Genomic DNA, 27,378 nt, shown 5'->3' with positions numbered 1-27,378 from the left:
TGAGCTAGAGGCAGTACAACAGGGTACTAGAGCCTCCATGCCCAACCGTATCACATCTTGTATCCAAGCTAGAGGTGATACAACAGGGTACTAGAGCCTCCATGCCCGCCCCCATATTACATCATGTATCTGAGCTAGAGGGGGTACAACAGGATCTACACACAGAGTAATGTTCACAAGATAATCCCTGGCCTAGAAGGACTTCTATCATTTTGGCATCATCTTCATCATAATGACCTGCAGAAAAAACTTAGCATCTCATTTTTATGTATAATGACCGCTGGAAGAAGAAAATGACAGAATTGATGCGTTCTCTCTCCCGGCCTCCGCCATTCATAAAAGTTATACGTTATAGGTACTCTAAAATGGTGCAAAGAAAAATGACAACTCGCCATGCAGCAAAGGAGCCGCCATAGGACTAGGCTGATGGGAAGATAAAGAGGTTATGGGTAGAGATGAGCGAACGTGCTCGGCCACGCCCCTTTTTCGCCCGAATACCGCGATTTCCGAGTACTTCCGTACTTGGGCGAAAAAATTCGGTTGATGCCGTGGCGGCACAGGGGGTAGCAGTGAGCAGTGGGGAGTGGGGGGGAGAGGGAAAGAGAGAGGGCTCCCCCCTGTTCCCCGCTGCTACCCCCCGCACCGCCACGCCTCTCCCCGCCCCCCCCCGAATCTTTTCACCCAAGTACTGAAGTACTCGAAAATGGCGGTACTCGGGTGCGTAAGTACTCGAAACGAGTACGTTCGCTCATCTCTAGTTATGGGCTTTGAAAAGTGGAGATGAAAATCCCCCCAAAATTGGGGTCATACACACAATGTTATCCCACATTACACTGCAATACAGGAAACAAGCCGTGGCACATCTTCTGTTTGGGCGTGCCCTCGCACTGAAAACAATGGGAGACACTCCGCGATCGTCCGCCGTTGCTGTTCACTACTTCCTCCCCCGAAGTGATGCGAGGCTGTTTTAAAATAAAACCGTGTCGCATTCGCAGGGAAAATGCATGTTGGAGAGCGCGATATTCGACCAGGAGTCACGGCCAGATATCGCAATCACTTGTGTGAAGTTAGCGTTAGGCTGCGAGGCTCGGGCCGATATCGTGCTCGCCAATGTGCGATTTCCCCGTGAATGCGATCATCTGCTGCGGCTAAAACCTTGCATCACAATCACATGCACCTCGCACACCATGCAATGCTTGAACGGTCCTATTGAAATAAAGATAGGACATGCCGATTTTCTAATTAGGCCGTATACTAGTACACGGTCTAAACCAGGTTGTCAGTGAAGCTTGTGTGGCCATCTTTGTTTCTGGACTGTAGGGTCACTTTAAAGGGTTTTGCCAACTTGCACAACCCCTCCGAGATTGCCGGGCTCAACAGCTGATCACCAAGTCCTGTTCCCAGCACCCCCAATAATCAGTTACGTCAACCTGCAGTGTAAATGTACTATTACAAGACAGCCATCTACATGAATGGCCATCCTATAAGAACAGGACAGCGCAAGGTCCGCCAGAACGGGACCCACTCCAATGGAGCGGTCTCCATTCTGGGTCATGGAGGGGTGGGACCCCTCTCCATTATATTCATATGCCCTAATAGGGCATGTGAACGAGGGTTGGTTGCCTTCTTGGCGGGACCCCTTTAAGTACGACACAGGTACTACAAAAATAGATCAAAGAGTTTATTATAAAAGCTGCACAGTGATAAACCAGAAATGAGAAATAGGGGGCCGACGTCACAAAGAAAGTGACTACAAAGCTACGGACCTGAAGAACAACTTCCATACAAACGTGAGACATTCCCATCTTCTGCACACGGACTACTGTGTCCATATTAAAAGTACACATTATGCGTTAGCACCTTAAAGGGGTCGTCTGGTTACTGGGCAACTCCCTTTCAATAGGACCCCCCTGTGTGACAAACAGAGATATACTTACCCCTCCGCGGCTGCCAAGATCCGGCGCTGCAGCCCGCTGCGGGTTTGTCGTGACAGATGATGTCACAGGGAATCATGTTACTGCTGTAGCCAATGAGAGGCTGTATCACTTTCTTCAACTGTCAGTGTTCCAGATAGGAGCACCAATGGCAGGAGAACAGGCGCTGATGCTGCAGTGATCACCTGATTTCCCATGACATCATCTGTCACAGGAATCACCGGGACGACAGCAGGCTGAAGGGGGGATTAGATCTCACACAGAGGGTCCTACTGAAAAGCGATTGTCTAGTAACCAGACAACCCCTTTAACGTTACCATCATTACGCCTGCCAACAAAACATTCTATACACAACCATAAAAGCAAGCAGTGTTCCTACGGTGGCACATTTCATCATTAATCAATTTCACTTTTAAAAAGTTTTTAAAAACATGAAAGTTTTGCTAAAGTTCATCAAGTAGTTTGTATCCAAATTCTGCTAAATAAGTGTTCATCATCCTTGACAAAAATGGCGCTATGTGTTATGATATGTCATAGTGGTGCCATAGTGGTCATTTCCAATCACTGGCTGATAGTACTGGATTGTCCATTTTGGGTTCCTGCGTCCCCGGCATCGTTAGTAGGGGTGGAGTCAATTATTCGGCCTTGCAGGAACTTGCGGACATCTTTGATCATCGGTCGCAGCACCTGAATGAGGGCGCTCAGCGCTGCTTGAGTCCCCTCCATAGCTTGGGCTTGCCGTTCTTGGGCGCTGGCCTGGACTTCTTGCGACCTGCGGATCATCTGCAGGATGTCGTTCTGCTGCTCCAGGTGTTGCGCGATCTCCTTCACATGGAGGTTAGTCACTCGCTGTTCTTGCAGGAGGCGCGCCGAGTTCAGAGCTATTCGATTCTTCAGTTCTTGAGGTTTTCCCGACGCTTCCGCAGAAGGGGAGATGATTTCTACGGGGGTCTCGGAAGTAACAACATTGGGGCCTTCGGTTGTGCAGTACTCCACTACGTTTTCCTCCAAGGTGTGATAGGTGGTGTCTGTAGGGACTGAAAGAAAAAAGGTTTTAGTTAAGGCGAAACTCTTCATGTAGCTCTCGCTTCTAAAGTTACAGGATCTACTCCTCATTGTACATTAGGAGTACCGAACTGCACTACTAGACTGAAGGGTTTTACCAAATGTAAATCCCCCCCACCCCCCCAAACAGCACCACACAGGCTATGAATGGTATTGCAACTTGGACTGATTCACTTTAAAGGGGTTTTCAAGAAAAAAAAAAAAAAATTATATATATGCACATTCACCTGTCAGAAGCCCCCGTGGTCCAGCGCAGGAGTCCCGATACCCGTAAGTCCGGGCTTGGAGCAAATGAAGCGGTCATGTGTCATTCACTGTACCAACCACTGCAGTATCTTCTGGGTCTAGACTGACTAGAATCAGGACTTCTGCGCTGGACTGGGGCGAGTATGGCTTTTTTTTTGTCTTAGCCCATTCTCTGCCCATACTGGGTTTTTTTCACTCTTGGAAAATCCCTCTTAGGCCTTATTCGCGTAGACCAATTTTTCATTCATTTTTGGTTTTTTTTTTTACATACGAGTGTCATTTGTTTTTTTTCACATACTAAGAAATAAAAAAACGAAGGTGGGCTGATTGATGTCATTTTAACCCTTTCCAATCCACTGTCTGACGTCTGAAGACATTATGATTTAAGGCTGTACAGCTCGGATGTTTGAAGACGTCCGTCGGGGTTCCCTTACTGTATATTGCCAGCCTCTCTGCTGTTGGAGCCTATCCAACGTGTCACCTCATGCAGTACTGGCTTTAGCCAGCAGATAGCGCCGTTGTATAACAGCAGAAAAAGAGTAAGCCCCCTAGGAAAACCAGGATACAAATTGGATTGGAAAGGATTAAACTCCCATTGAAGTCAATAAAGCAATTAAAAAATCAATCAATCAATCACTCATGTGTATGACCCTATAGAAAATAATAGAGTTTGTAAAAGTATCTTGCAAAGCGCAAATCTCGCACGATTTTTCTTGCCCGTGAGCAGCCGGCCTGAGGGTACTTTTACAGAGGCCGGCGATTGGCTGAAAAAAAAAAATTAGTAATGTAATTGCTGAAAAAAAGTGATTTCCAACTATAGTCATCCTGTGTAGAAGTGGAACCCAATAAGTTACCGAGCAACAACTTGCTCATTAGTCACTTTGTTTCAGCTCACTGCTACTTCTCGCTCAATGTGAACAGGCAGTCAATCATCTACGAACAACTTCCTGTTCACTGCGAATAGAGGCAGGCGGTTGGGAGAGTACCCCGCGCACTTCACCTCCATTCACTGAACGGCTATCACTTGTGTCAAAGCATAGGAGCGATGGCCAGCGATAAGGCGCCCAACAGTCGCCACGCGTAAAAGTACTGGCTAATCAGCAGAGGTCTCCGGAGTACGTCAACGCGCACACGCCATCATCCCCGCGTATTCGTGTCTGCGTTAGTCGGGCGTTCTCGCCTACAGACACGAGATACTTGTTGGCAAGTTCCTCCAAGATCTGTAGGATCTACCAGGAAGACATCCAGTGGCCGCGGGCAACAGACTCCTACAGAGCGGCCGGCTGGTCATACTACTAGTCCGCGGTCCGTGGATTCCTCTCATCTCAATGGGACGCGACAAAAATCGATCCGACAAACCCGTGGTCCTAGAGTCGACTCGGAATGCCCTGATGAGAGATCCTCCTCTTAAAGGGGTTTTCCAGGACTTAGAGCTAAAAAGGGCTTTAAATTACTAAAACTTGAATACCCCCCTATCCCTGCGCTGCAATGCCCGTACCCGCCGCACAGAAACCGGAAAAAGCGGCGGCAGTCACATGCCGTTCATTGTACATGTGACTGCTCAGCGGCTCCATGGCTTCAGTGGGGACTCGGTCATGGCCGCTGAGGCCTGCGAGTGGCGGGCACGTGTACAATGAACGGCACAGGACTGCTCGCAGTTTCTTCCGGGTTCCGTGCGGCAGAAACAGGCGTTGCAGCGCTGGATGGGCAGCCGCCAGGATAGGGGAATATTCCATTTTTATTCGTTTAAAGACCTTTTTAGCTCTACTTTTAAGTATATAATTTTTTTCTATTTTAAGCCCTTTTCACTTTATTTTTTAAGGCCTTTACGCGGCGGTCTCCCATCTGTGGCCCTCCAGCTGTAAAACCACAACTCCCAGCCTGCGGCTCTCCGGGGCGCGCGACGGTTGCGTTTTTAGAACATATCGACTATGGATACATTTCAAAAATCGGTCGAAGTTTTCGGACGGAGCGCCGTCTATTCACTAATAAAAACGGATAAAGGCAGCAAAAGTCGCAAAAAAGGCGAAAAAGTCTTTAAAAGTTGTCAATACATCCAATACTGTAACGAAACGCTAAAAAAAACCCGTAATCTATATCGAAAACAGGACTGTTAGCGCTATTCATTTTCTTCGCCATTCTTTTGCCGCCTGAGTTGGTAAGTCACCCGATTCGGCGCTACTTATCCCCACGTTGTTGGTCTTTGGGTTTTAAAATCCATCAGCGCCAACGGCGGCGCGGTAAGAAACTTCGCCAACTCACTTTGTGACAGTGTAACGGTGCCGGGTGAACTGATGGACACTTGGGCAGGGATTTCCGCCGGGCATTCTTGGGTGGGTAAGCTGAGGATGGCGCTTTCACCCAACAGATTGCATATACGTTGTTGTAGCGGGGTGAGCATCACCGGCGCGGCGCTGACGTCACCTTCGCCTTCCACCGTGGCACGTGCCTGCGACATCTTTCTCCGCACCTCGGTCTTTAGGTCCGACCACTTCTTCTTCACCTCCGCCAGTTCGCGGTGGCACGTGCTGATGGCATTCACCCGCTTTAAGATGTCACACCAGGCGTTGCTTTTGGTCAGCAGTGGCACTCCAGCATTGTAATGGTTAATCAAGATGTGTTTCTGCTTCTCCATTTCTTCCATGATGATTTCCACCTCCTGCTCTGAGAAATTCGTCTTTCTCTTCTTGGCTGGCGTAGCCATTGCCCCACAAGCGATGTGGAATAGGCCGCAATACGTAAACTGCGTAAGTGGGGGCGGCAAGAAACCTACGCAGCGTAACGGCTTCGAGAATCTGCCTCTTTATCGCGTCTCTACGCACTATTGCGCAGAGGAGGACCCGCCCATTCTTGTCATCTGTGCGACGATTGGTGATTTCCGCTGTCAATCAAAACAACGCCTCTCTTCACTGACTAGAAGGAGAGACAAAAAGCTACTAGTTGATGATTGGTTAAACTTCACGTCAATCACACAAACAAGTACCCGCCCAGTTTCCGTGATCTGTTCGTTTATTGGTTCTATATGTCGTCAATCTAAACAACGCCTTTCTTTACAGCACGGTGAATGAAACACATTTTCTTGTTGCTGATTGGTTGACATTCCTGTCAATCACTAAGCCTGCCTTTCTAGCGGTCAACCCTCTTACGAAAAAACCTGAAGCAAACGGATGATTCATAGGAAGTGAATGACGTCATGACTACGAAAAGGTCAAAATAAACTATAAAAAGAATTTATGGACAATATGGCGATTATTCAAAATTTAAACTGAATCGTCTACCAGTTCCCTCCTAATATGTGAACTCCTATTGGTTACGCTGCCTGTCAATCACTTCATAACAACCAATAGTAGCATGTTTTAGTGTTATGGGCACAAGCTGTAATGAAGAGGGTTCTGATTGGTTGTTTGAGTGGGAGACGGCGTCTAATTGGTTGTCCGCGTAGAAGGCGTGTTCTGATTGGATGTGGGCGGGCATGAAGGCTTTCGGGTTACGTCTGAGGTGATGCGTTTCCTGCCGCCATATACCGGCTTTTAATGAGGACGGCGAACTTCGTGGCTGACGACTCCGGACTCCACTCGCCCTCCTCCGGTTGCGTCCCTCCGTCTATGGCCCGTCCTCGCTCGTTGGTGTCGCCGCTGCTGAGCGGGGTGTTCTGCCAGTGTGACGCATTGAGCGGCAGCCCTCACTCACACGACGCCCCGGCCCCCTCATCTCTGGCGGCTTCGTTGGCGGCGGACCCGTGCGGAGGAGTGCTGTGCGGCGGGCCGGAGCATGAGCGGCGCCTGCAGATCCTCTTCCAGGTGCTGGACGTCAACAAGGACGGCGCCATCTGCATCAATGACCTGGCGGTCGGGCTGAAGCGCCTCGGAGTCCACCGGACCGAGCTGGAGCTGCGGGTAAGAGCGGGCGGGCCGTGCTGGGAGTTGTAGTCCTGCCATCACTTCTCAGGCGCTTGCTGTCAGTGAATAGAACTTTCTCATTCTGAGCGGCACAGACCGTGCTCCTCACAGCTGAGGGTTCGTTACAGCAGCCTGGGCTCAGATTGTCCTCGCGGCAGGAACCGCGCCAGATCGTCACGTATATCTGAATGGGGATTACGCCGCAGTTTATATTAGGCGGAACTTGTGGAAAAAGTGATGTCGCTTCTTATGGCGCCGTCCACACGGGCAAGTGGGGGGCCGTCTGGGAAAACGCAGCAGTTTTATGTTTTTCACACGTGAAAAATGTTTTTGTTGCTTTTTGTAAAAATCATGTGGTTTTCTCTGCTTTGCCCCCTCCCCCTTCTTCCACCCCTCCCCCTCCTGTTGAACTCGTTATGCTAATTCAGCATTTAAATGTCTGAGCATGCTGTGTGTACACGAAAAGAGAGCCCCTGCGCAGGTAAATATGTGCCCCGCATGGAGTCAGCGGACGTCCCTCGATCTGTATGTAGCCGCTGCGCACGAGAACTAGATGGCAGCAGGCTTTATTTGCTGGCATACCACGCCTATACATTTGCATGGGCTGCGTTTAAAACGCGCATACGCAATACATTGCGCCATTTTAATACACCACCTGCCATACTAGAGCGGCGAGTTAACGGGTGTGATGTGCGGACATGCTGCAATAAACCATCAGTTTTGTGACCGTCCCTCCCCACTGATCCCTATCTGTCGGTGGATGCAGTATGGTGGGTTCTGCAGTCGGGGTACCCAGCATAGCACTATTAGGGAGTATGGTTGTCGTATAGGGCATCCCTCTGGATTGGTCAAGCCTGAGGGCCGCAGCAGAGTACTTAGTGTCGGTAGTACATGGTACCATACATACCTCCTGTATCTCCCCTTCTATTGTCTAAGGATCCCGCTCTTCGGTTCTGGTAATCATTACATCAGTCCAATCAATGGATGCGGTTTTCTACAACCATTTGGATCCGGCAGGGGATCCTTTCTGCTGCCCGCTCACAGTTGGGTGCAAGAAGGTTTCCATGATCGGTTAGCGGATGAATCCAGTGAACACAATATGAAAGTTGGAAATGCGCCAGACTGTCCTGATGGGTTGGTCCGCACCCGCCGCTTCTGTACGCTAGCCTTACACTATATACTCCCCATACAGTGACCTCTCAGCTTGTACAGAAGTAATGGGATGGACTAGCAGCTGATGGGAGACGTCAGATCAGCGTCATCCTGTGCGTGCCGTCCGCAGTGACTGGAGTCCTGATAAATATTAGCTGAGGATGTGTGCGGGGTAAACATTGCTCCACTGTCTGCCGGCTGTGGCCATTGTAACAGCGCTGGTAGGGATGTAGAGCAAGGGGATTAAAGGGCAGGAATTGCCAGCTGACAGGAGGTGCTGCTGTTACAGGGATGCCTGAAATAACTTTGGGATGACTCTTCGTTGGCAGGGAGGATGCTGATGAGTTTTCCATCCTCCTATCAGAGCGGTATAGTCAGGCCTCCGATGAGCAATGAGACGGAGGTTTAGAATATTTACTCTATAGCGCTGAGTTCCTAGAATGTATTCCTGCCGCCTCCCCCCACCTCCCACTCCTCGGATTAGCTCTGGTTACATCAAGTGATTGTCAGTACTGTATAGAACTGATCGGGCAGACTGCTACGTTGTTGGCAGCACATCCCTGTGTTTATATGGGGAGATGCATGTAAAAAAAGTGGTATACTGCAAGCGACCGTTATCTCACTTGTTGGCCGACCGCTGGCGGTCTTTATACAGGGAATGAGCATTTAGGAGTGGTCGTTCGCCCAGTCGCTGCATCCTGAATGGAATGAATAAAATAGTAAAGCCTTCAAGAAGAGAAGGAAAATGTCCTCACTGAACATCGTGCAAGCTCATGCGCTCGTGTGAAGGAGCCCTATAGGTGCCATTACACTAGCCATGGTCTGGGCCACTATTGCTCGCGGTTTCCCGACAATTCCCGGGAGGCACATGTGCATGCACGTGCTACCTGTGAGTTATAGCTGTTAACAAGCTGTTACAGTGCTAATTACCAGGCTGCATCTGCGCTCACAGGTACCACTCAGTAATTGTCGGAAAAACGCCCCAACAGTGCTAATTGGACAGAAAGTCTGCCTGTCTAAAGGGACCTTCAGGCCTCATGCCCACGGCCGGGCCAGATTCCGACAGCGAAATCAGACCCGGTGCCAGACAGACACTATACTCGCCTGTCCGGATCCGCAGCAAGTGTCCCGGTCACCATACATGCGCAGGGCATAATGCTGCTGGTGATGACGCAGATCCATGGCGACTCGCTACGGGACAAAGTGCTTTTGTTGACTGCAATGGAAGCCGTCTGTGTGTTTTTTTTTTTTTTTTTCTTTGCTCAGAATAGAACGTGCTGCGACTCTTCCCTACGAGCGAGAAATCGCAGTTGATTTCCGCTCGTGGGCAGGGAATAATCCCTTTAACATGGCATGTCTATGGATGGACATTACTGCAGAATTTGCGGCGGGCATCTGGCCACGAATTCTGTAGTGATGATCCATCCGTGGGCATTGCGCCTTACGGTGTGTTCACACGTGCAGGTGTGTGTTTTTCAGTTTTTGAAGCCAAAACCAGTAGTGGATCCAAAGAAAAGTGTACCTGTCATCTTCTTTTTCTCTTTTTATAATCCTTACCTTGGCTTACAAAACCTGAACAAAATGTGCGTGTGTCAGTCCGGCCTTATACGGTCACAAAGCTGGAAGTTCAGTTCTAATCAAATCAGGCGTTTGCCTCTAAATCACACTATGCCAGTCTCTGCACTGGCTGGCCATCCACTACAGAACTACATTCAGACTCATCCCTCTCACCCACAGAGCTCTTCGTGGTGTCACCGTACATCGCCCCCTCCTGTCCATATACCACCCAGCCCACACTCCGATCAGCCAACACATATAAACGCTCCTCTAATTCGATCTTCACATGCTTACCTCTAGGACCTCTGTAGAGTAGCACCCATCCTCTGGAACGCACTACCCCAAAACACCCGGACAATCCCCGATGCACAGAACTTCAGGGAGGCCTACCAAATCTCATGCTCCCTGCCTCTCCCTATGGCTCCATACACCTTGCATACATCTTCTGCCCCTGTACCTCCTTATCCCCCCTCGTTCTGTTTCATAATAATTAAATACCATATGTAATTTTTGTACTGCTCTGCGCTCCCCCGTGCCTCGTCTCCTGCTCCGTACCTCTTGAATCGCCCCACCCCGTCGCTCTCCATATACGTGTATACCACAAGTAATTGTCGTACTGTTTGTCTCCCCCCCCCATCCTGTGCTTTAAAAGCGCAGCGGAACAAGTTGGCGCTATACAAATAAGGATTACTATATGCTGCCCAGATTGATCAGTAGCTCTGTAAGGCCCCCATCTGCGGATTTCCCGCAGAATTTCCACCCGGGCCCACCTGCTTGGATTGCATTACAAAACGCAATCCTATGCAGATGGCCATGATTTTTCCGCGTGAAAACGCGCACGGAAAACAAATTGCGCCGTGCTCTATTTCTGTGCAGCGGGATCTGACCCGGCTGTCCTTTCACACAGGCTACAAAACACATAGTTTCCAATGGGTTCTTTCACATGAGATGTAGCCTGAAAGAACCCCTTGGAATCCATGAGCCTCACATACATGTGCTTTGTAGCTCGTGTGAGAGGCACCTCAAACACAAGGCAGATCACTTCTGCCTAGAGAGCCTCCACCGTATACGGATGACGTCTGTTTATCCTCCACTGCTGCTATGGTGAGCCGCTGTGGGTTTTCCATATGTAAAGCCAAACAGAGAATCTGCAGCATTCCTCCCATGTGTGAATGAGCTGGGTATGTTTGACATCTTTGGACTCCTCCCCTGATGTGTGGTGACTCGGTTCTCTGGTATCGTTAATCATCACTATTATTACACCTACATCCGGCAGCTCCTTTGTGTATAATGAACTACTCCTTGGTGGAACAGCAGCTGATACTACCGGTAGGTGGCTGTCTGTGCCACAGTATACTGACCTCCACTGTGTAGGCGCTGACTGCCTGTACTACATTGTATAATGGCTACTGGAGAAGGAGAGCTTACTGACCTCCCGCCACTCTGCTACATTGTATCTATACTAAACCAGAGGAAGCGATCATGGGGAAATCTACTGTCTACATATAATGCCTCTCTTACAAAAACCCAGCATGATAAAGGGCCTTTAGTTCTCAGTTAGTTCCTTACTATATGAAGCATATAGCTTCCCCTATAGAAGACCATAGCACTAGACTCTCCATGCTGTCATTCATCCTCGGGTCCTGTGCTGATCTCATTGTACTTCTCTGCAATGGGAATCCTCACATAGATGTCATACATGGGGAGCCGTTCACCACCTGCTTCTGTCTGGTCAGTACCAGCACCATGTATACATCACAACTGAGCTCCAAAATGCAACGGGAGCCTTTTTTTTTTTTTTGGCACTTATTGGGAGGTTTCTTTGAAGTTGCCCCCCCCCTCCAGGTTCTGTAAGCAGACTTGTTTTGGTTCTGTTTCGGCGCCTGTCAGGTGATTCTGCTGTCATAGTGCAGCACTTGTCCTTTTGCTTTATGACCCCTTATTACCTTATGTAAAGATCTGTGACTACTACCTTTGATGTGGCCAAACAATGCCCTGTTGTCTGTCTTGGGGTGTTCTTCTCCTCCCTTCTATCTCTATATATAACTGCTGTAGTTAAGCATGAGATCAGTGTCTTGTTGGCTGAAGATAAGTCTCACTAACTTGCTTTGTTCATCCATTTCTTTAATCCATTTAAGATCTTAACACACAATGAAGAACTTCCTCCCCCTCTAACACTTGGTCTCCTTGCTTACATTTCCATTGACTGATTATCCATTCAGCAATCTTGTTATAGGCTCCTATGGTAGCAATCTATAGGCCAAACAAGGGAGTTAATGTTTAATATAGCGCTAAAGTGCCGAATGAAATATGGGAGAAAAACAAGTTGTTTGTAGTTAGAGGATTTCCTGTCCAAATGTCGTTGTAGACTAGTTTATACAGATCACCGCTGACTATCGCTCACTCCGCGCTATTATGGGGAGCGGGGAGCGAACCCGGGACTTTATACTGGTTGAAAGTGAGCAACGAATGGTAAACCGTGGCATCTAGACGTAACAATTAGCGCACATTTGCGTTTGAAGTAATCTTGTGCGCTAATTTTCCCATGTAAATGGCCTTATATACAGGCTGCAAGGGGTTAAACGCCTCACCAATGTAAGGAGCCTCATTTCCCTAACCTGTGCTGCACTGCCTGGCCCGAAATTATGAATACAGCAGGGATGCTACAGATTGGCCTCTCAGGCTTTGGTTTATATTCCCAGTTATTGTTATAAAGTCTGATAGAGAAGGCAACACTCCTGCAAGTCAGAGGTGGCGCTGTAGAGGTATTGTCCCATCTTCCCAGAGGAGCATGCGTGGCCTTATAAATATCTCCCCTCCTACTAGATGCTCTCCCTGCAGGCCCGTTTACACACAATTATCACTCAAAATTCAAACGAGCGAAAGTGAGCGATAATCGTTCTGTGTGAATGCTTCGAGCTCAGCGCTCCCCATAGGAGGGGCTGAAGCCGCGGCAGAGGATCGCAGAGTTTTCCCATTGTTTTCCCATTGTTTTCAATCTGGCTGCGCTGCTAGATGGAACATGCTAGGATTTGTTTCCTGCATAGTATTGCGGCGCCATGCTAATGTGTATGAACCCATTCAAGACTGGGGTACATAATTGTGTCTTGGAACGCATATCTTGAGCAATATTCATGCCAGTGTGAAGGAGCCCCAAGAATGCCCGACAGGTCATCCCAGCAGTAATCCCTCCTGTGTTCTTTACACAGGAATGGTCACCACTAGTGACTGGAGGCAGAGCGGGCTGGGGATCTTTCTGGCCACCACCTCCACTCTCAGTACTTACTGCCTGTTTACACGGCCGATGTCCTTCATGTGAAAATGTAATGACAAAGGAGAAGGGAACAACTTCTCATTCGCCCAGTTGGGGCAAGCGTTTATACCAAACGATGGTCGTTTAGATTCTGGCTGGCTTTAGGGAATCCAAATGATTATCAGTCGTGTAAAAAGCCTTTAAAGGGGTTGTCCCGCGGCAGCAAGTGGGTCTATACACTTCTGTATGGCCATATTAATGCACTTTGTAATGTACATTGTGCATTAATTATGAGCCATACAGAAGTTATCAAAAGTTTTTCACTTACCTGCTCCGTTGCTAGCGTCCTCGTCTCCATGGTTGCCGTCTAATTTTCGCCGTCTAATCGCCAAATTAGACGCGCTTGCGCAGTCCGGGTCTTCTGCTTTTCTCAATGGGGCTCCGTGTAGCTCTGCCCCATCACGTGCCGATTCCAGCCAATCAGGAGGCTGGAATCGGCAATGGACCGCACAGAAGCCCTGCGGTCCACCGAGGGAGAAGATGCCGGCGGCCATCTTCACCGGGTAAGTAAGAAGTCACCGGAGCGCGGGGATTCAGGTAAGCGCTGTCCGGTGTTCTTTTTTAACCCCTGCATCGGGGTTGTCTCGCGCCGAACGGGGGGGGGGGTTGGAAAAAAAAAACCCCGTTTTGGCGCAGGACAACCCCTTTAAGGATGAACTTCACCTCTCTTAACCCCCAAAAAGTAGTCGCTGTTCGCAATTAGTTTGCTGATCAGACCCTTCCAGTCTGTGGGGATGCTAAAACCAGATGGCACTTGGGAGCCGCATACGTGTGTTCATGAATTCGTTCCTGAGATGCATTAAAAAATTAGGCCTGTTACACCTGCATATCCAAGTGATTCTGGCATTGTTTTTCATTTAGGTGGTAAAACAGAGGGATAGAATTTCTGTCTTTATTAACCCTTTCTAATCCAGTGTCTGTCTTCCTACATTCTGATTGAAGCTTGTACAGCTCCAATGTCAGAAAACGTGCAACAGGGTATTCTTACCGTCTTTTGCCAGCTACTCCACTGTTGGAGCCTCTCTGGCACGCGCACACACTGGCTTTAGCCAGCAGATGGCACTGTTGTATAACAGCAAAAAAGAGAAAGCCCAGCCTTTTAGGAAACCCTGAATCCAGAATTGGATTGGAAAGGGTTAAAAGCGCCAAAATTGGCAAACATTTGAAAATTGTCTTTCACATCTTCAACTGCAATATCTCAGATATTTGCAAACATACAGTACAAATTTTTGATATATATTTACATCTGTTTGCTTTATTATGGAAGCACATTCCAAAAACTTCAGTGTTTTTTTTTTTTTTTTTTTTCTTTTTTAAACCATTTAGGAGATGTACAAATTTAAGATTAATCATTAAGGCCTCATGTCCACGGGGAAAATCAGATCCGCTGCAGATTCTACATGTAGAATCTGCAGCGGGTCCCTCCTGCCCCGCGGACATGAGCGCCGAAAATAAGAATTTAAAAGTATTTACCATCCGGCGCGGGCGGAGAAGATCAGCTGTTCCTCACGGCCGGATCTTCATTTTCGGCCGGCGGATGAATTCCTGACGCCGGCGGCACGTCGCCGGCACGTCGCCGACGTGCCGCGCGCATGCGCCGGGCACATCCGCCGAGCCGAAGCAAGGAAGATGCGGCCGTGAGGAACAGCTGACCTTCCCCGCCCGCGCCGGATGGTAAATACTTTAAATTCCTATTTTAGGTCTCCCGCGGATCCGGACGGCTTCCATAGGCTTCAATAGAAGCCCGCGGGAGCCGTCCCCGCGGGAGACCCGCACGAAAATGGAGCATGGTCCGGATTTTTCCATGCTCCATTTTTTTTTAAATGCCTTTTATTGACGATCCGCGGGTATTTATCTACCCGCGGGTGGTCAATGCATCCCTATGGGATGCGGATCCGCGCGCGGGAGATCCGCTGCGGATTTTAAATCACATTTTGCCCGTGGACATGAGCCCTAAAAGTTTGAGGAACTTTTTGTTTTCCTGCACCAAGCAAAGATTGCAAAGTCTCATAGGTGTCAGAATGATAGATTCCCCGGCAAATGACCATCTTAAAAAATAAAAATAAAAAAATAAAAAATACACCCCCTTAATGTATTCGCTGAGGAGGGGGTCATGAGCATTATGACCCCAGTTTTGTTTTTCTTCAGGAGATAATGCAATTTAGAGAAAAAAATAAAATTTCATATTTTCGCAAATATCATATTAAATACATATTATTTTTTCTATAGTGCACATGAAAATGAGGATTTGCACCCCAAAATGGATATCCCTGTTTGTCCTGCGATCAGAATCATACCTGTTGTGGCCCTAATCTTCTGTCTGTATGCACAACGGGGCCCAAAACTAAATACATGGAAATGTGAACAAACCCATTAAAATCAATGGATTCTGTTCTCTGCATTTTGTGTGTGCAAATCCACCGTGTGAAGTGGGCCCTAGAAAAGCTTGTTGCTGCTCCTGATGTTGGGGTCTGCGGCCTCAGACCCCCCCCTGAACGCTCCTTGCTGACTCCTTCACCCCTGTAGCACATGATTTGTAGTTGTCTGTAACATCATTAGGGATGCTACACCGCTTCTCTTCTGTACTCTGGAAGACATCAATTATTCACTGTGGGAGAAATAACTGCTCCATCACGCTTCCATGTAGCGCCGCTCATTATCCCCGCACGTGGCCGGCGGTGCTCAGATGTCTGCTGCCTGCTAGGTGACTGAGCAGAAGTTGCAGGGTTTGGAAGTGGTTGCGATGCCTAGTGATGGGCCGGCAGTGATGCAGGAATTTCCTTCTGGATTGCCTGATGCTGAGTAATTTGACTGGAGAACGTGTTAATGTCGGCGTCTGTGATTGGCTGGACCCTGCTGCAGTGTGAATGCAGAGTCAGAGCAGCCGGCTTCAACATCTCTGGCATTTGCAGAGTGAGGGTGAAGCGGAGACTCCAGGTGTCCCTATAGATGATGCCCGCTGCGTAGTACCAACTCTGCCCTCGCTTCACGTGTTCTCAACTACCACAGAGAGATCGCAGCATCGCCTGCAGCTGCGGAGGATCTCCAAGGAGTTCAGGGTGTGTTCCAGGTGACACGGCATCTGTCCTCTGAGGCCTTGAACACCGGGGAGGATGATTCAGTTTCTACAGAAGACCCTAGGCATGTATGTTCCCAGGGCTACATGCACGGGCTCTGGTAGCGACGACAAACATGTTCCTCCAAGTGCGGAGGAGTCGGAGCAAAGCGAATCGGAGGGTCAGGTCATTCTGATGGTGGTGGCACCCTTGAAGGACCTGCAGCAGGTAATAACATAACACCTCAAGTGTCGTCACGGCCGCCGGTTTCTGGTGATGTCAATATGACTATAAAGTTTAGAACAGAAGTGCTCATTCAGATCTACAGTGAGGGTTTCTGCGTCTTGTATATGTTTTCTGCATTGTAATGGATAACTGTTCTCTACTTCATCAGTGCCCTTGTGCGTGCCAGCAACAGGCTGGTCAAAGTAGCATCTCATGCTGGGCTTGCCTTGGCATCGCCTGCTGAGCACGAGCTCACGTGCAGCTTTGCCATCGCAGACCTCATGTCTTATCCGTCATCGGCTTAATCCTAATCAGCTGACATCACAGAGGTCTCGTCTAACGCTTCAGGTGTCGCATGACTCCCAGACTGCTCCACTTCTTAGGCTTTAGGTCTCGGCTTATGACTGAGCAAGGTCTCTCGATAAATTTCATCCTGTTAATTATGATTATTATAGGTGTGATACTTTAATCGGCTAAGCAGAAAAGTTATACTTGTGAGTCCCCTTCATGCAGATTTTGCACGCTAGCTTTTTTTTTTTCACTTGTAATTGCCTCCGGGTGTGTTTAAAGCAGCGAGGGCAATATCTATCCGAGAAACTCGAACCGCTATCGCACTTGCAGAACTTTTTTTTTTTATTTATTTTTTTTTCAATAGTAAAAATGAAACCTTACATCACACATTCATGAGAATCACACATGCGAGCGGTGTAGTTTGCACACCTCACCCAAATAAGGGGCACATTTTCTGTGGAATGGGAGTAAAACAGGACCTGCTGTAATTATTCCATCGTACAGCATCGCTGCAAGAAAAAAGTTTTGAGTGTCGCAACGCACAATAAAATCCCCCAAAAGCTTTGGGTTTCCTTTGGATACTTCATGAACATGATGGATTTATTGCTAGTCTCATTGATTATTTCTGTGCCGATGTGATGGTACATTTGTGCCCGCTTATAGGGTTTTTCCTGCCGCCTTGGGCTGGTTTGACATGGGTAAGCGAAGTATCGGGCTGAGTAACTCAATATCGGGCCGGTCAGCTTGCGGTTTCCCGTGGATGCAAGGCCATTTTTCAGGCAAAATCTCCTTGCATCACTTCTGTGACATTCTGATCCTCTGACACAATTTGCATGTGTGATAAAGGATCTGAAGTTTCCCGCTGATTTCAATGGGAAACCTCTAATGCATATTGCATAGCATGGGGAGCCATGCGATGTATTTAAAGGGGTTGTCTTGCGAAAGCAAGTGGGGTTAAGTACTTCTGTATGGCCATATTAATGCACTTTGTAATATACATCGTGCATTAAATATGTGCCATACAGAAGTTATTCACTTACCTGCTCCGTTGCTGGCGCCCCCGTCGCCATGGCTCCGTCTAATTTCGGTGTCTTTTTGCTTTTTTAGACGCGCTTGCGCAGATGGGTCTTCTCCCTTCGGCTCGGAAGCAGCGGCGATTTGGCTCCGCCCCCTTGTACGCGTCATCGCGTAGCTCCACCCCATGATGTGTGCCGGTTCCAGCCTCCTGATTGGCTGGAATCGGCACATGTGACGGGGCGGCGCTTCGCGATGAAGCGTACAAGGGGGCGGAGCCAAATCGCCGCTGCTTCCGAGCCGAAGGGAGAAGACCCATCTGCGCAAGCGCGTCTAAAAAAGCAAGAAGACACCGAAATTAGACGGAGCCATGGCGACGGGGGCGCTAGCAACGGAGCAGGTAAGTGAATAACTTCTGTATGGCTCATATTTAATGCACGATGTATATTACAAAGTGCATTAATATGGCCATACAGAAGTGCTTAACCCCACTTGCTGCCGCGAGACAACCCCTTTAAGGTCCCCTTCAAATCAGTGGGCGATGCGATCAGTAGGGCGGGCTGTGATTTTTTTTATTTTATTTTTTCTTTCGCAGCACTGAGTTCATATTTATGTGTGCACAAAACAAGATTCTTGCCCGTGTGAAACCAGCCTAAATAGTTAATTTCTTCACCTCTGACTGTAAGGTGGTGTAGTGCTGTCTGTACACCTTCATATAGCAGCCTTATAAGCTTCTGGTTCCCCCACATCATGTATAAAGCGGTTCGGGACGGCCTGGTGTCCTGCCGGCAGTAATAGATTGGCGCAGTGTACGTCAGCGCTGGCACCTTGTGCAGACCTCCTATAATTAGGGTCTCTGGGCTGCTGTCGTCATACAGCTGCTCTTCTCAGAACTGTTGCAAGGTGCATCAGCTGCAGCACTGGAGAATCCCTGGTCACGCGGCACACCGGCCCCTGCTGCCACTGGCTGGCCGGGGAAGGCTGGACTGGAGCTGTGGGAGGGGGCAGGTCTCGCTCCTCCAATCACAGCTGCTGGCTGATACCTTAGACTTGTGACCTGCCGGCTTGTGCAGTTACAACAGAGGTGTGCTGCTGCCCGGGGACAAGGCTCTTACCTGCAGGTGTACGCAGCACCTTCACCATGCTGTGTCTCAGCTTGTGCGTGCCGCTCTTCGATCAGTCTCCCACAGAGTTCCAGTACTTTGAATCGGATGGGCTCCCATCTGAGCTGAAGTCTATCTTTAGGCTGAGTGTTCTGATCCCATCCCAGGAAATCTCCACCTACCGTAACTGGAGGCAGGTGAGTTCCTGGCCGGCTTTAGTTGGTGGTTTTGCTGTTGCCTATTACTTTGCGATTTGGTGATTTATTTCTTCTATCATATAACCTAGAGCAGCGTCTACAGTACTTGGGGCTCATTCTTACATACTTGTTCTGCAACTGGCATGGATCTGTGCTCTCTAGCTGTAGATGCCACCCAAAGTAACTTTAGTTTTAGTTTTTATTTTTGGCACAATTATTGCAAAATGATCCTGATAAATGAGCGAATTCTAACAGACCCTGTACCCCCTTATGTAACTCTTCCGATGCACAGGGACCTATTGGCGGTGTTACTGAGCGGTCACCAGCAGTAAAGTCGTCTCTAGAGAGATGTGTAATCGTTGCGATGGTCCTTATTTCTGTAAGCTGTGCACTTGCTGGTGGGCTCTGTGCCCGCCGGTCAGAGCGCCCGAATATCACACATCCTACTATCTTTAGCTGTCAGCACTCTGTGTCCCCTGGAGGGAGTCCTGTGACTGTAGCTCAGACGGCCCACAAAGGTCACTGTAATAATCCCCCACTCATCTCATCCTCTGCTTGGCACCATCATGGGTGCCCTTTTAACCCTTAGGCTGTCACATTGCAGTTTAAGGCAAACAGGCTGAGCCAAGTCTGCATTCACGTGTCCTACAACACTTATACAGGTATAAACCTTGGGATATAATTTAACCCCTTAAAGACATGGCTTTTTTTTTTCCTTACAATTTTTCGAAGATGGGAAAAACAAAAATTCAAACTTCTATTTCTCCTCCAACATGGCGGTCCGAGGGCTTTTTTTTTTTTTTTTGTCAGACAAGTTGTATTTTTAGATACCATATAATATACTGAAAAACATTTTACAGCATACTCTGTGGGAAAAAAACGACACTAACTTTATTCTATATATAATCACAAAAAAATTTTGTTTTTTTGTACTATTTAAAAAAAAAAAAATGTATTGCTTTTAAAAGGTTAACGAGGTGAACGCTGATTGTGGCCGGTGCAGCTTTCAAAGACAGCCAACAACTGTGCAGGGAGTGGGATTGGCTCATGATCCCACTTCATACAAAGCCTGCAGCCCACCTGGAGGTCGCACGTGTACATCCTTTTTGGGTGAAGGGGTTAAAAAATGTTCACTGGGCGGGCCACCAGTAGTACCACACTGATCTGTTCTTCCTGTCAGCGGCTTCGCTGGCATGGGTCCACAAAACGTACCTGTATGTAGACTTTTGACTCGCCCTGGTGTCCCAGAAGATTATATATACATTTTGCATAGTCTGACAGCTGAGAGGTCTGAACTCTCCAACCTCCTTGAAGGTTTGGGTTTTTACATTCTTGTAAGAACTCGTTATTTGTTAGCGCTTACAGACCGGCTTGTTAGTTGTATCCAGTCTGGTCTTAAGCACAGCAGATACATCCCACTGAGCCAAGGTGGACGTCTCATTTCTATTTAGCTTTAAGTGCTGTGGTAAAACAACATTATTTCTATTACACAACTTTAACTTATTTTTTTTTTCTCCCCTTCTTGCAACAGAAAATAGTGAAAGCTGGAGATAAGGACCAGGATGGACAGTTGGATTTTGAGGAGTTCGTACACTACCTCCGTGATCATGAGAAGAAACTAAGATTAGTCTTCAGAAGTCTTGACAAGAAAAATGATGGTTAGTGTTTCTATTCGTGTTGAACTGGCATATTCCTATAGACAATCACAGAAAACGGCCGTTACTTACTGAGTAAGGAGTGCATATAGATGCATCCTCAGGCATATTCCTATAGCACTCCTGTACCAGACATTGGTGGGCTAGTTGTTATATGCCTAAGAATACATTTTGGCAGTACTAGATGTGACGCAAACAATCAGCTTTGTACAGGGCATGTAAATCCAGCAAAGCTGCATTTAGTTCATCTGAGATATTTGCTAATTTAGCTGAATAATTGCCTCTCGTGGCATTTTCTTAATTCAGGGGGGGGGGTACCTCTTTACATAAAAGTTCTAGTTTCCTACATATATAATCTGCAACCTTTTTATCCTACAGGAAGGATTGATGCCCAGGAAATAATGCAGTCTCTCCGAGACCTTGGAGTGAACATCTCTGAACAGCAGGCCGAGAAAATCCTGAAGAGGTAAGTGTCCAAAAAAGTGTTGCTGTCAGCCCTGTGTCTCCTGTCTTCTGTGTCCTGTAAGGTGTTTCCCCCTGGGGTGGTATCCTGCCTAATGCAATATAGTCAATACCTTCTTAAATTTGACATAGTTTCCATACCTTCTATCAGAACATAATGTTGGGCATAAGATCTCTGGTTGAATCCTCTTCTGGTGGCGTAAAGTAGCTTTTGGATTCCTTACCAGGCTTCCAGTGGGTTAGGAAATCTGGAGTGTTACAGAATTGGCAGGGAGAGTAACGGTTTGATCTGTGCTATCTTTTCCCTTTGCTTCTGTCTGTGTGACTGTCAGAATTAGGAGGGGCCACCGCTGGGGTCCTGTCACCCAGTAAGTATGTACTCCTCATGTCTCCCTCCCGCTGTGTCTCGTGGTTTTTGTTCTGCCTGGCTTTTGTGCATGTTTGCCTGTGTTTGCCAATATGCTGTTTTTATGACTACACATCTGTATGACACTTTCGCTTTTCCCCTTTTTTTCTCGTAGCATGGATAAGAACGGTACAATGACAATAGACTGGAATGAGTGGCGAGATTATCATCTCTTACACCCTGCTGAGAACATTCCAGAAATCATCCTGTACTGGAAGCACTCTACGGTAAACTATTTTTTTTTTGTTCTTTATTCCTTGGGACAAGACATTTCTGCATCTCCAGACTAGAGACATTAAAATGATAAAGATCTGGATCCAAATTGCACCTTGTCAGTAACTGATCCCAGTCGGCTTGTGCTGGTTTTATCCGCCCCCTGCCCCTAAGCAGTGGGAGCTGCATTATAAAAGCCGGAAGTTCTCACCTTGTTATAGGTGTACTAGAAAGAAACATTTTTCAAACAGTGTAGCAATTGTTCTTGGTGCAGTCGGTAGTGAGGAACACATCAGCCGCTGCCTTGCTTGGAGCATGGCTTATACTTATTGGCCGGACACTGCCAACCCTGATCCAGCGTCTCTTCTTCCTTTACAGATCTTTGATGTTGGAGAAAATCTGATCGTCCCAGATGAGTTTACAGTTGAAGAGAAGCAAACTGGGATGTGGTGGAGACATCTAGTCGCTGGTGGTGGAGCCGGCGCGGTGTCTCGAACATGCACCGCTCCCCTCGATCGCTTGAAAGTTCTTATGCAGGTATGTGGCTTTACAGTAAATGGCCACTAGACTAGTTATGGCTCCAACGTCAGGCCTTACAAGGTTGGAATGGAGAATTATGCAATTCTTTTTTTTATACAATGGTTGGTGAAATCCATATCAGAGGTCAGGGAGACTTGTGTAATTTTTTTTATTACAGAGATAAATGGGAGGAATGTTGTACTCTGATCCGAAATACCTGAATGACTGCTGACTATAGTTCAATGTGTGCCCTAGAACAAACTGCTTTCTGGCATTTGGCCATTTTTAGTGTAGGACATCATGTAACGAAATCATTGGAGGCTGGCATGTCTGGGCGCTGCTGCCATTCTGACACTAGTAATTAAAAAAAAAAAAAAACAGAATTTTTTTCTTTTTTTTTTTAATTTGGCACAGTTTGTACTTGAAAGTCATAAGAATCTGTTCTGCTCTGGATATAACCGGTGCCTTTAAAACATCAATTAAGCGCAGTACATATCAGTATTGGGGTGTTTGCTTTAAAAAATAAAATAAAATCTCGCCACCCTTCCTTAAAGGGAACTTTGGAAATCAGACAGGCAATATTGTAGCACAGATCTTAGCTTGTATTACTGGAATCTGACAGTCATTTCAGTTGGTCTGATAATAAAAGCATACCTTAGTAACTGGCCATGCCACATGTAAATGAAGCAGTGCGGTCTGGTGGGTGGACCGGACCATCTGTTAGCAGCCTGTTCCGTCCCCAAAGTCTGCCCCTCTCACCACCTCGGATGTGGATGACACCATAGTAATCATCAATGTAGTGCTGCCAAGTCTCGCGTGTGCTGTGAAGTCAGCAACGCCAGTGCATGCGAATATGAGCATTGCGACTGTGCTTATGCACTGTTTGGCGACCTCACAGCACACGTGAGACTTGGCAGGGCTACATGAATGATGCTTACTGTGTCATCTACATCTGAGGTGGCGAGAGGGACGAACAGACAGCTAGTAGAGACTCATGCCCACCGAACCAGCGGCTCTGCTTCATTTACAAGTAGCATGTGCAAACTTTAAACTCTCATACTAAGGTTTGCTTTTCTCAGACCAATTGAAAATGACTTGGGTAAAACGGAGCATAGCCAATAATGTAGTGCTGCTCTTGGCTTACATTACTAAAATCTGACAGGTTCCCATTAATACCCCCTGCATGTGATATGTAGTGCAGGGGAACTCCTGTAAATCCTTCCATGAGATCTCTTAACATCCTCCGAGGGTCTTAGCTGATGTAATAAATAACCCTTATTAGGTTATGCCTTGTTGATATTTTGTAGCATTTGTAGGTAGTCCAGACACCACTTTTTGTTTTTTGGGCAAGTATTAAAGCAATGACGCTCCGGCAGCTCAGTGACATCAGACTTTAGACAAAGTACACAGCGCTGAACATTCCTGTTCAGATTATGTATCCCTTGCACCAACAAACAGAATCCATTGTTTTTGGATTAGTCTTGGTTTCTGAACCTGCATCTTGTGTTCGCTCTTTCAGGTCCATGCTTCCCGTAACAACAACATGTCTATCCTGGGCGGGTTCACACAAATGATCCGTGAGGGAGGCTTCCGCTCACTGTGGCGTGGGAACGGCATTAACGTCATCAAAATTGCACCGGAATCTGCTATTAAGTTCATGGCTTATGAACAGGTGAGACCTTTTTTTGCTTGATTGGCTTCCTTAGGATTCTTCTAGGGTATGATCATGCATTGCAGGTTTACTCTGAATTTTGAAATCCTCCGCATGCTCTTTATTTCAGAAATGCTGTGAATTTTCACTGCAGAATTCATTCATTGCAACGCTCAGTGAATTCCGCTCTGAAAATTGATCCAATTAGTCTAAACGGTTAATATAATGGGGCTGAGTTTAGTAGTCTCTGGGGCTCTGCTGAGCTGTCGCACATGACTCAACAGTCCTATAATTTTGTTTTCTGCAGATTAAACGCCTCATCGGTAGTGACCAAGAGACTTTGAGAATCCATGAGCGACTAGTGGCTGGATCTCTTGCTGGTGTGATTGCTCAAAGCAGCATCTATCCCATGGAGGTGAGTCGTAGCCCCAGTACTTTTAGCTATACAGACGTCCTGTACTTGTGAGAGACTAACCTGTTTGCAACTCTTGCAGGTCCTTAAAACACGGATGGCTCTGCGCAAGACTGGTCAATACAATGGAGTGTTACATTGTGGAAAACAAATCCTGATGAAGGAAGGAATGGCTGCTTTTTACAAAGGATATGTCCCCAATATGCTAGGGATTATTCCATATGCTGGAATTGACTTGGCAGTGTATGAGGTGAGGCTCCATAACTATATAATTGTGTGTTTAGGGGTTATTTAATATTGCTGGTAAATGGTGTTAATTGCCTCTTTTCTTCTTTTTAGACACTGAAGAATGCCTGGTTGAACAGATATGCCACACGTAGCGCTGACCCAGGAGTATTTGTATTACTGGCTTGTGGGACCATATCTAGTACATGTGGGCAGCTGGCCAGCTATCCTTTAGCATTGGTCAGAACACGCATGCAAGCTCAAGGTAAGACTCGGCATTAAAGTGGTATTCCAATGGTAAAAAGAGGAGAGAAAACTCTGAACAGAGTGGGTTAATATTATATTCTTGTTTTTCAGCCTCTATTGAAGGAGCACCGCAGGCGACTATGAGCAACCTGTTCAAGCACATTATAAAGACAGAAGGAGCGTTCGGACTGTATCGGGGTTTGGCTCCTAATTTTATGAAGGTGATCCCTGCAGTTAGCATCAGTTATGTGGTGTACGAGAACCTAAAACTCACACTTGGGGTGACGTCCCGGTGATGAGCAACTGCTGCAATTCGGTTATTGGACATTGGACTGCAGTCTTGGGGCATTACTCCCTGGATGTGAAGGGTCCTGTCTTCATTCTGTGAATGTGTTTAACACTAAAGGCAACAGTAAAGCTGTGAGAACCCCAGAAACAAAAGGATGTGAAACTTTGGCCTCTGAACGCTAGGAACTTGTGACCTGACTTGCCGGTTGCTCTCATTCCACTCTTCTCCATTTGGGTCACTTGCATCTTCCAAGCTGGAGCTGTTTACACTGTTTTATCATTTTGGTTTGTTAAGTTTTACATGTGTTCCCAATTGTATGTCGAGTCCTTATAAAGGACCGTATGTCTCACTTGAATGTATGTAGTCTGACGTTACAACCTGCAGCATAGATGTATTTGACAAAGTGCAATTGCTGAGGCCACTGGATATTTGTGTCATAACACCAGGCCACGTTATCTTATTGGGTTTGTGGAACGGCATTACCCAGTTTTTACACTTCCACAAACCAAAGCTGAACGGCTTCACAATTGGCACTGATATGACTGCCCCATTCACTGCTTCACAACTAACCCATACTGCAGGATGAAAGACCTCTGATATAGGACTCTACATGGCATAAACACCTAGTCTATATATCCATTCCAATCACTCATCTGGGTTGTGTGCCATATAGAATTCCCCATATTCAGGTTTACTCAATGAAGGTTACTGGCTTTCAGTAGGGTTTGACCCATGTGCTTTGTATGAACTGATTATACCCCGCTGGCATGATTTATGCCAAATGCCTTATGGGTTGCTGTGAATGGATAACCTTCACTGAGTCTAGGTAACGTACACAAAAGAACGCAGCCCATCCTAGCTGTGGCATGGCAGTCGGGGCACGTATATTTATAGGGCTACCTAGCAAGATGTCTTAATTTATGCAAACGCTGTCATCCATACACAGGATTATCTGTGTCCATCCAGGACAATGTTTGTTGCACATTCCTCTTCGTCACGTTTTACCGCCTCGCTTGTATATTTATTATATATTTATTTAAGAGTTAACATTGGTTTTTACAAATGTTTAATTATCTGTAGAGTATTATGGCCTTTTTTTTATTTCACTAACTTGTTTTAAGGTTTTTTTGTGTTTTTCTTCCTCAGTAGCCGAGTGTCAGACCAGATGGTAGGCAGCAGGTACTTTGGTCATTTGTGCACGGTAACCTCTGCCCTCATTTGTTCTCTCTCTTTAAAAAGTTTCTTCCTGCTGACAAGTGGACTCGAGTCCATAAAGCATGTGTAACCAGAGATTGCATTTCATGCCAGCAGTTGGTAACAAGTTCTTAGGTCACTGGGAGCAAGGAACTTTTCTGGGATTCACAAACAGATGATTAATCTGTTCAGACCTCATTAAGAAACTTTGCACTTTAAATGGGATGTTTGAAGACTAGAATGAATGGTTTGGTTCGCTCCCTTTCTTTCCATGTTGCAGCATTTCCTACCGGTTTTTTGTTTTCAATGCCCATTGTAATATCCAGTCGTGGAATTTATGAATGGTGCAGATGTACGGCTTGCAGCTTTCTGGTTAGAGGTATAACTCCCAGCATGCTTTGGGAGATGTAGCAGCATTGCTGGTCGCTAGAAGACTGCCTTAGGCCTCGGTCACACAGCTAGGTGTCAGATGCGAGTGGGATTTTCCTTACGTTGATTTGATACTTAATCTGTGGCTGAGCTGCAAACTTGCATGTGGACCCGCACAGACTTTGCCACAGTCAATGGGGATGAACCGTGTAGCGGCCTGATGCGGTTTGCATACATAACCTTTGTCAAGAATTCCCCCGCCCCTCTGCGACGCAGATCCCATAATGCAAAAATCGTAATGTCGTACTTACTGCGCCATAGATTACCGTAACATTCAATAGAGGGCTAAAATGGTGCAGAGTCCACAGCGACTATACGCTGTGTAAACGTGGTCCTAGGGCATTTTTAGACTGGATCCAGAGCTTTTGAGAAAGTTAAGGTTTTCCCACGTCACTGGGGTGAAGATGTCATATTTTGGATCTACTTCAGAGAAGGTGCAGATAATCATAGAGAAGGGCAGTATTTTGTATTTCATTGGTTTAAACAGGAATAGTCAGTATCGAACTTGTTACCCGGCATTACAGGAATTACAGAGGAAGTGTAATCAGGATGCTAAGATTATGCAACTGCAGCTATCGGTAAGGATATGTTCACATGTGGCAGAAATATCTGAACCTTTTATACG

At 47.0% G+C, this 27,378-nt stretch overlaps 2 protein-coding genes across 4 annotated transcripts; one reads left to right on the top strand and one right to left on the bottom strand.

Moving 5' to 3' along the window:
- Positions 1-1,683: 1,683 nt before the first annotated feature.
- Positions 1,684-6,093, bottom strand: NAIF1 (nuclear apoptosis inducing factor 1). 2 transcript variants are annotated; one of them, XM_066580590.1, is made up of 2 exons: positions 5,508-6,093; positions 1,684-2,971 (listed from the first exon to the last, which is right to left on the bottom strand). In XM_066580590.1, the coding sequence occupies exons 1-2, from the start codon at positions 5,947-5,949 to the stop codon at positions 2,496-2,498; spliced, it is 918 nt and encodes a 305-aa protein (XP_066436687.1). In that variant the 5' UTR covers positions 5,950-6,093; the 3' UTR covers positions 1,684-2,495. The 2 variants fall into 2 exon arrangements, with proteins under 2 accessions (XP_066436687.1, XP_066436688.1); XM_066580591.1 differs by having other exon boundaries at positions 5,670-6,093.
- Positions 6,094-6,742: 649 nt separating this feature from the next.
- On the top strand, positions 6,743-26,015 carry SLC25A25 (solute carrier family 25 member 25). Of its 2 annotated transcripts, none has more exons than XM_066580588.1 (10): positions 6,743-7,141; positions 20,584-20,710; positions 21,086-21,173; positions 21,691-21,802; positions 22,167-22,325; positions 23,827-23,979; positions 24,266-24,373; positions 24,453-24,620; positions 24,710-24,860; positions 24,953-26,015. In XM_066580588.1, the coding sequence occupies exons 1-10, from the start codon at positions 6,779-6,781 to the stop codon at positions 25,135-25,137; spliced, it is 1,614 nt and encodes a 537-aa protein (XP_066436685.1). In that variant the 5' UTR covers positions 6,743-6,778; the 3' UTR covers positions 25,138-26,015. The 2 variants fall into 2 exon arrangements, with proteins under 2 accessions (XP_066436685.1, XP_066436686.1); XM_066580589.1 differs by lacking the exon at positions 6,743-7,141 and adding an exon at positions 18,847-19,052.
- Positions 26,016-27,378: the final 1,363 nt, after the last annotated feature.

Source organism: Eleutherodactylus coqui, chromosome 10 (genome assembly GCF_035609145.1).
Source record: "Eleutherodactylus coqui strain aEleCoq1 chromosome 10, aEleCoq1.hap1, whole genome shotgun sequence".
Taxonomy (NCBI): domain Eukaryota; kingdom Metazoa; phylum Chordata; class Amphibia; order Anura; family Eleutherodactylidae; genus Eleutherodactylus; species Eleutherodactylus coqui.
Note: the sequence above shows the minus strand (reverse complement) of the source record. Positions and strands in the feature narration are given on the sequence as shown.

Coding starts and splice junctions, on each gene's coding strand:
- SLC25A25 (XM_066580588.1), top strand. CDS start 6,779: ATGAGGACGGCGAACTTCGTGGCTGACGACTCCGGACTCCACTCGCCC. Junction 24,621..24,709: donor TTGACTTGGCAGTGTATGAG/GTGAGGCTCCAT, acceptor TCTTCTTTTTAG/ACACTGAAGAATGCCTGGTT. Junction 24,861..24,952: donor AACACGCATGCAAGCTCAAG/GTAAGACTCGGC, acceptor CTTGTTTTTCAG/CCTCTATTGAAGGAGCACCG.
- NAIF1 (XM_066580590.1), bottom strand. CDS start 5,949: ATGGCTACGCCAGCCAAGAAGAGAAAGACGAATTTCTCAGAGCAGGAG. Junction 2,972..5,507: donor CACCGTTACACTGTCACAAA/GTGAGTTGGCGA, acceptor TTTTTCTTTCAG/TCCCTACAGACACCACCTAT.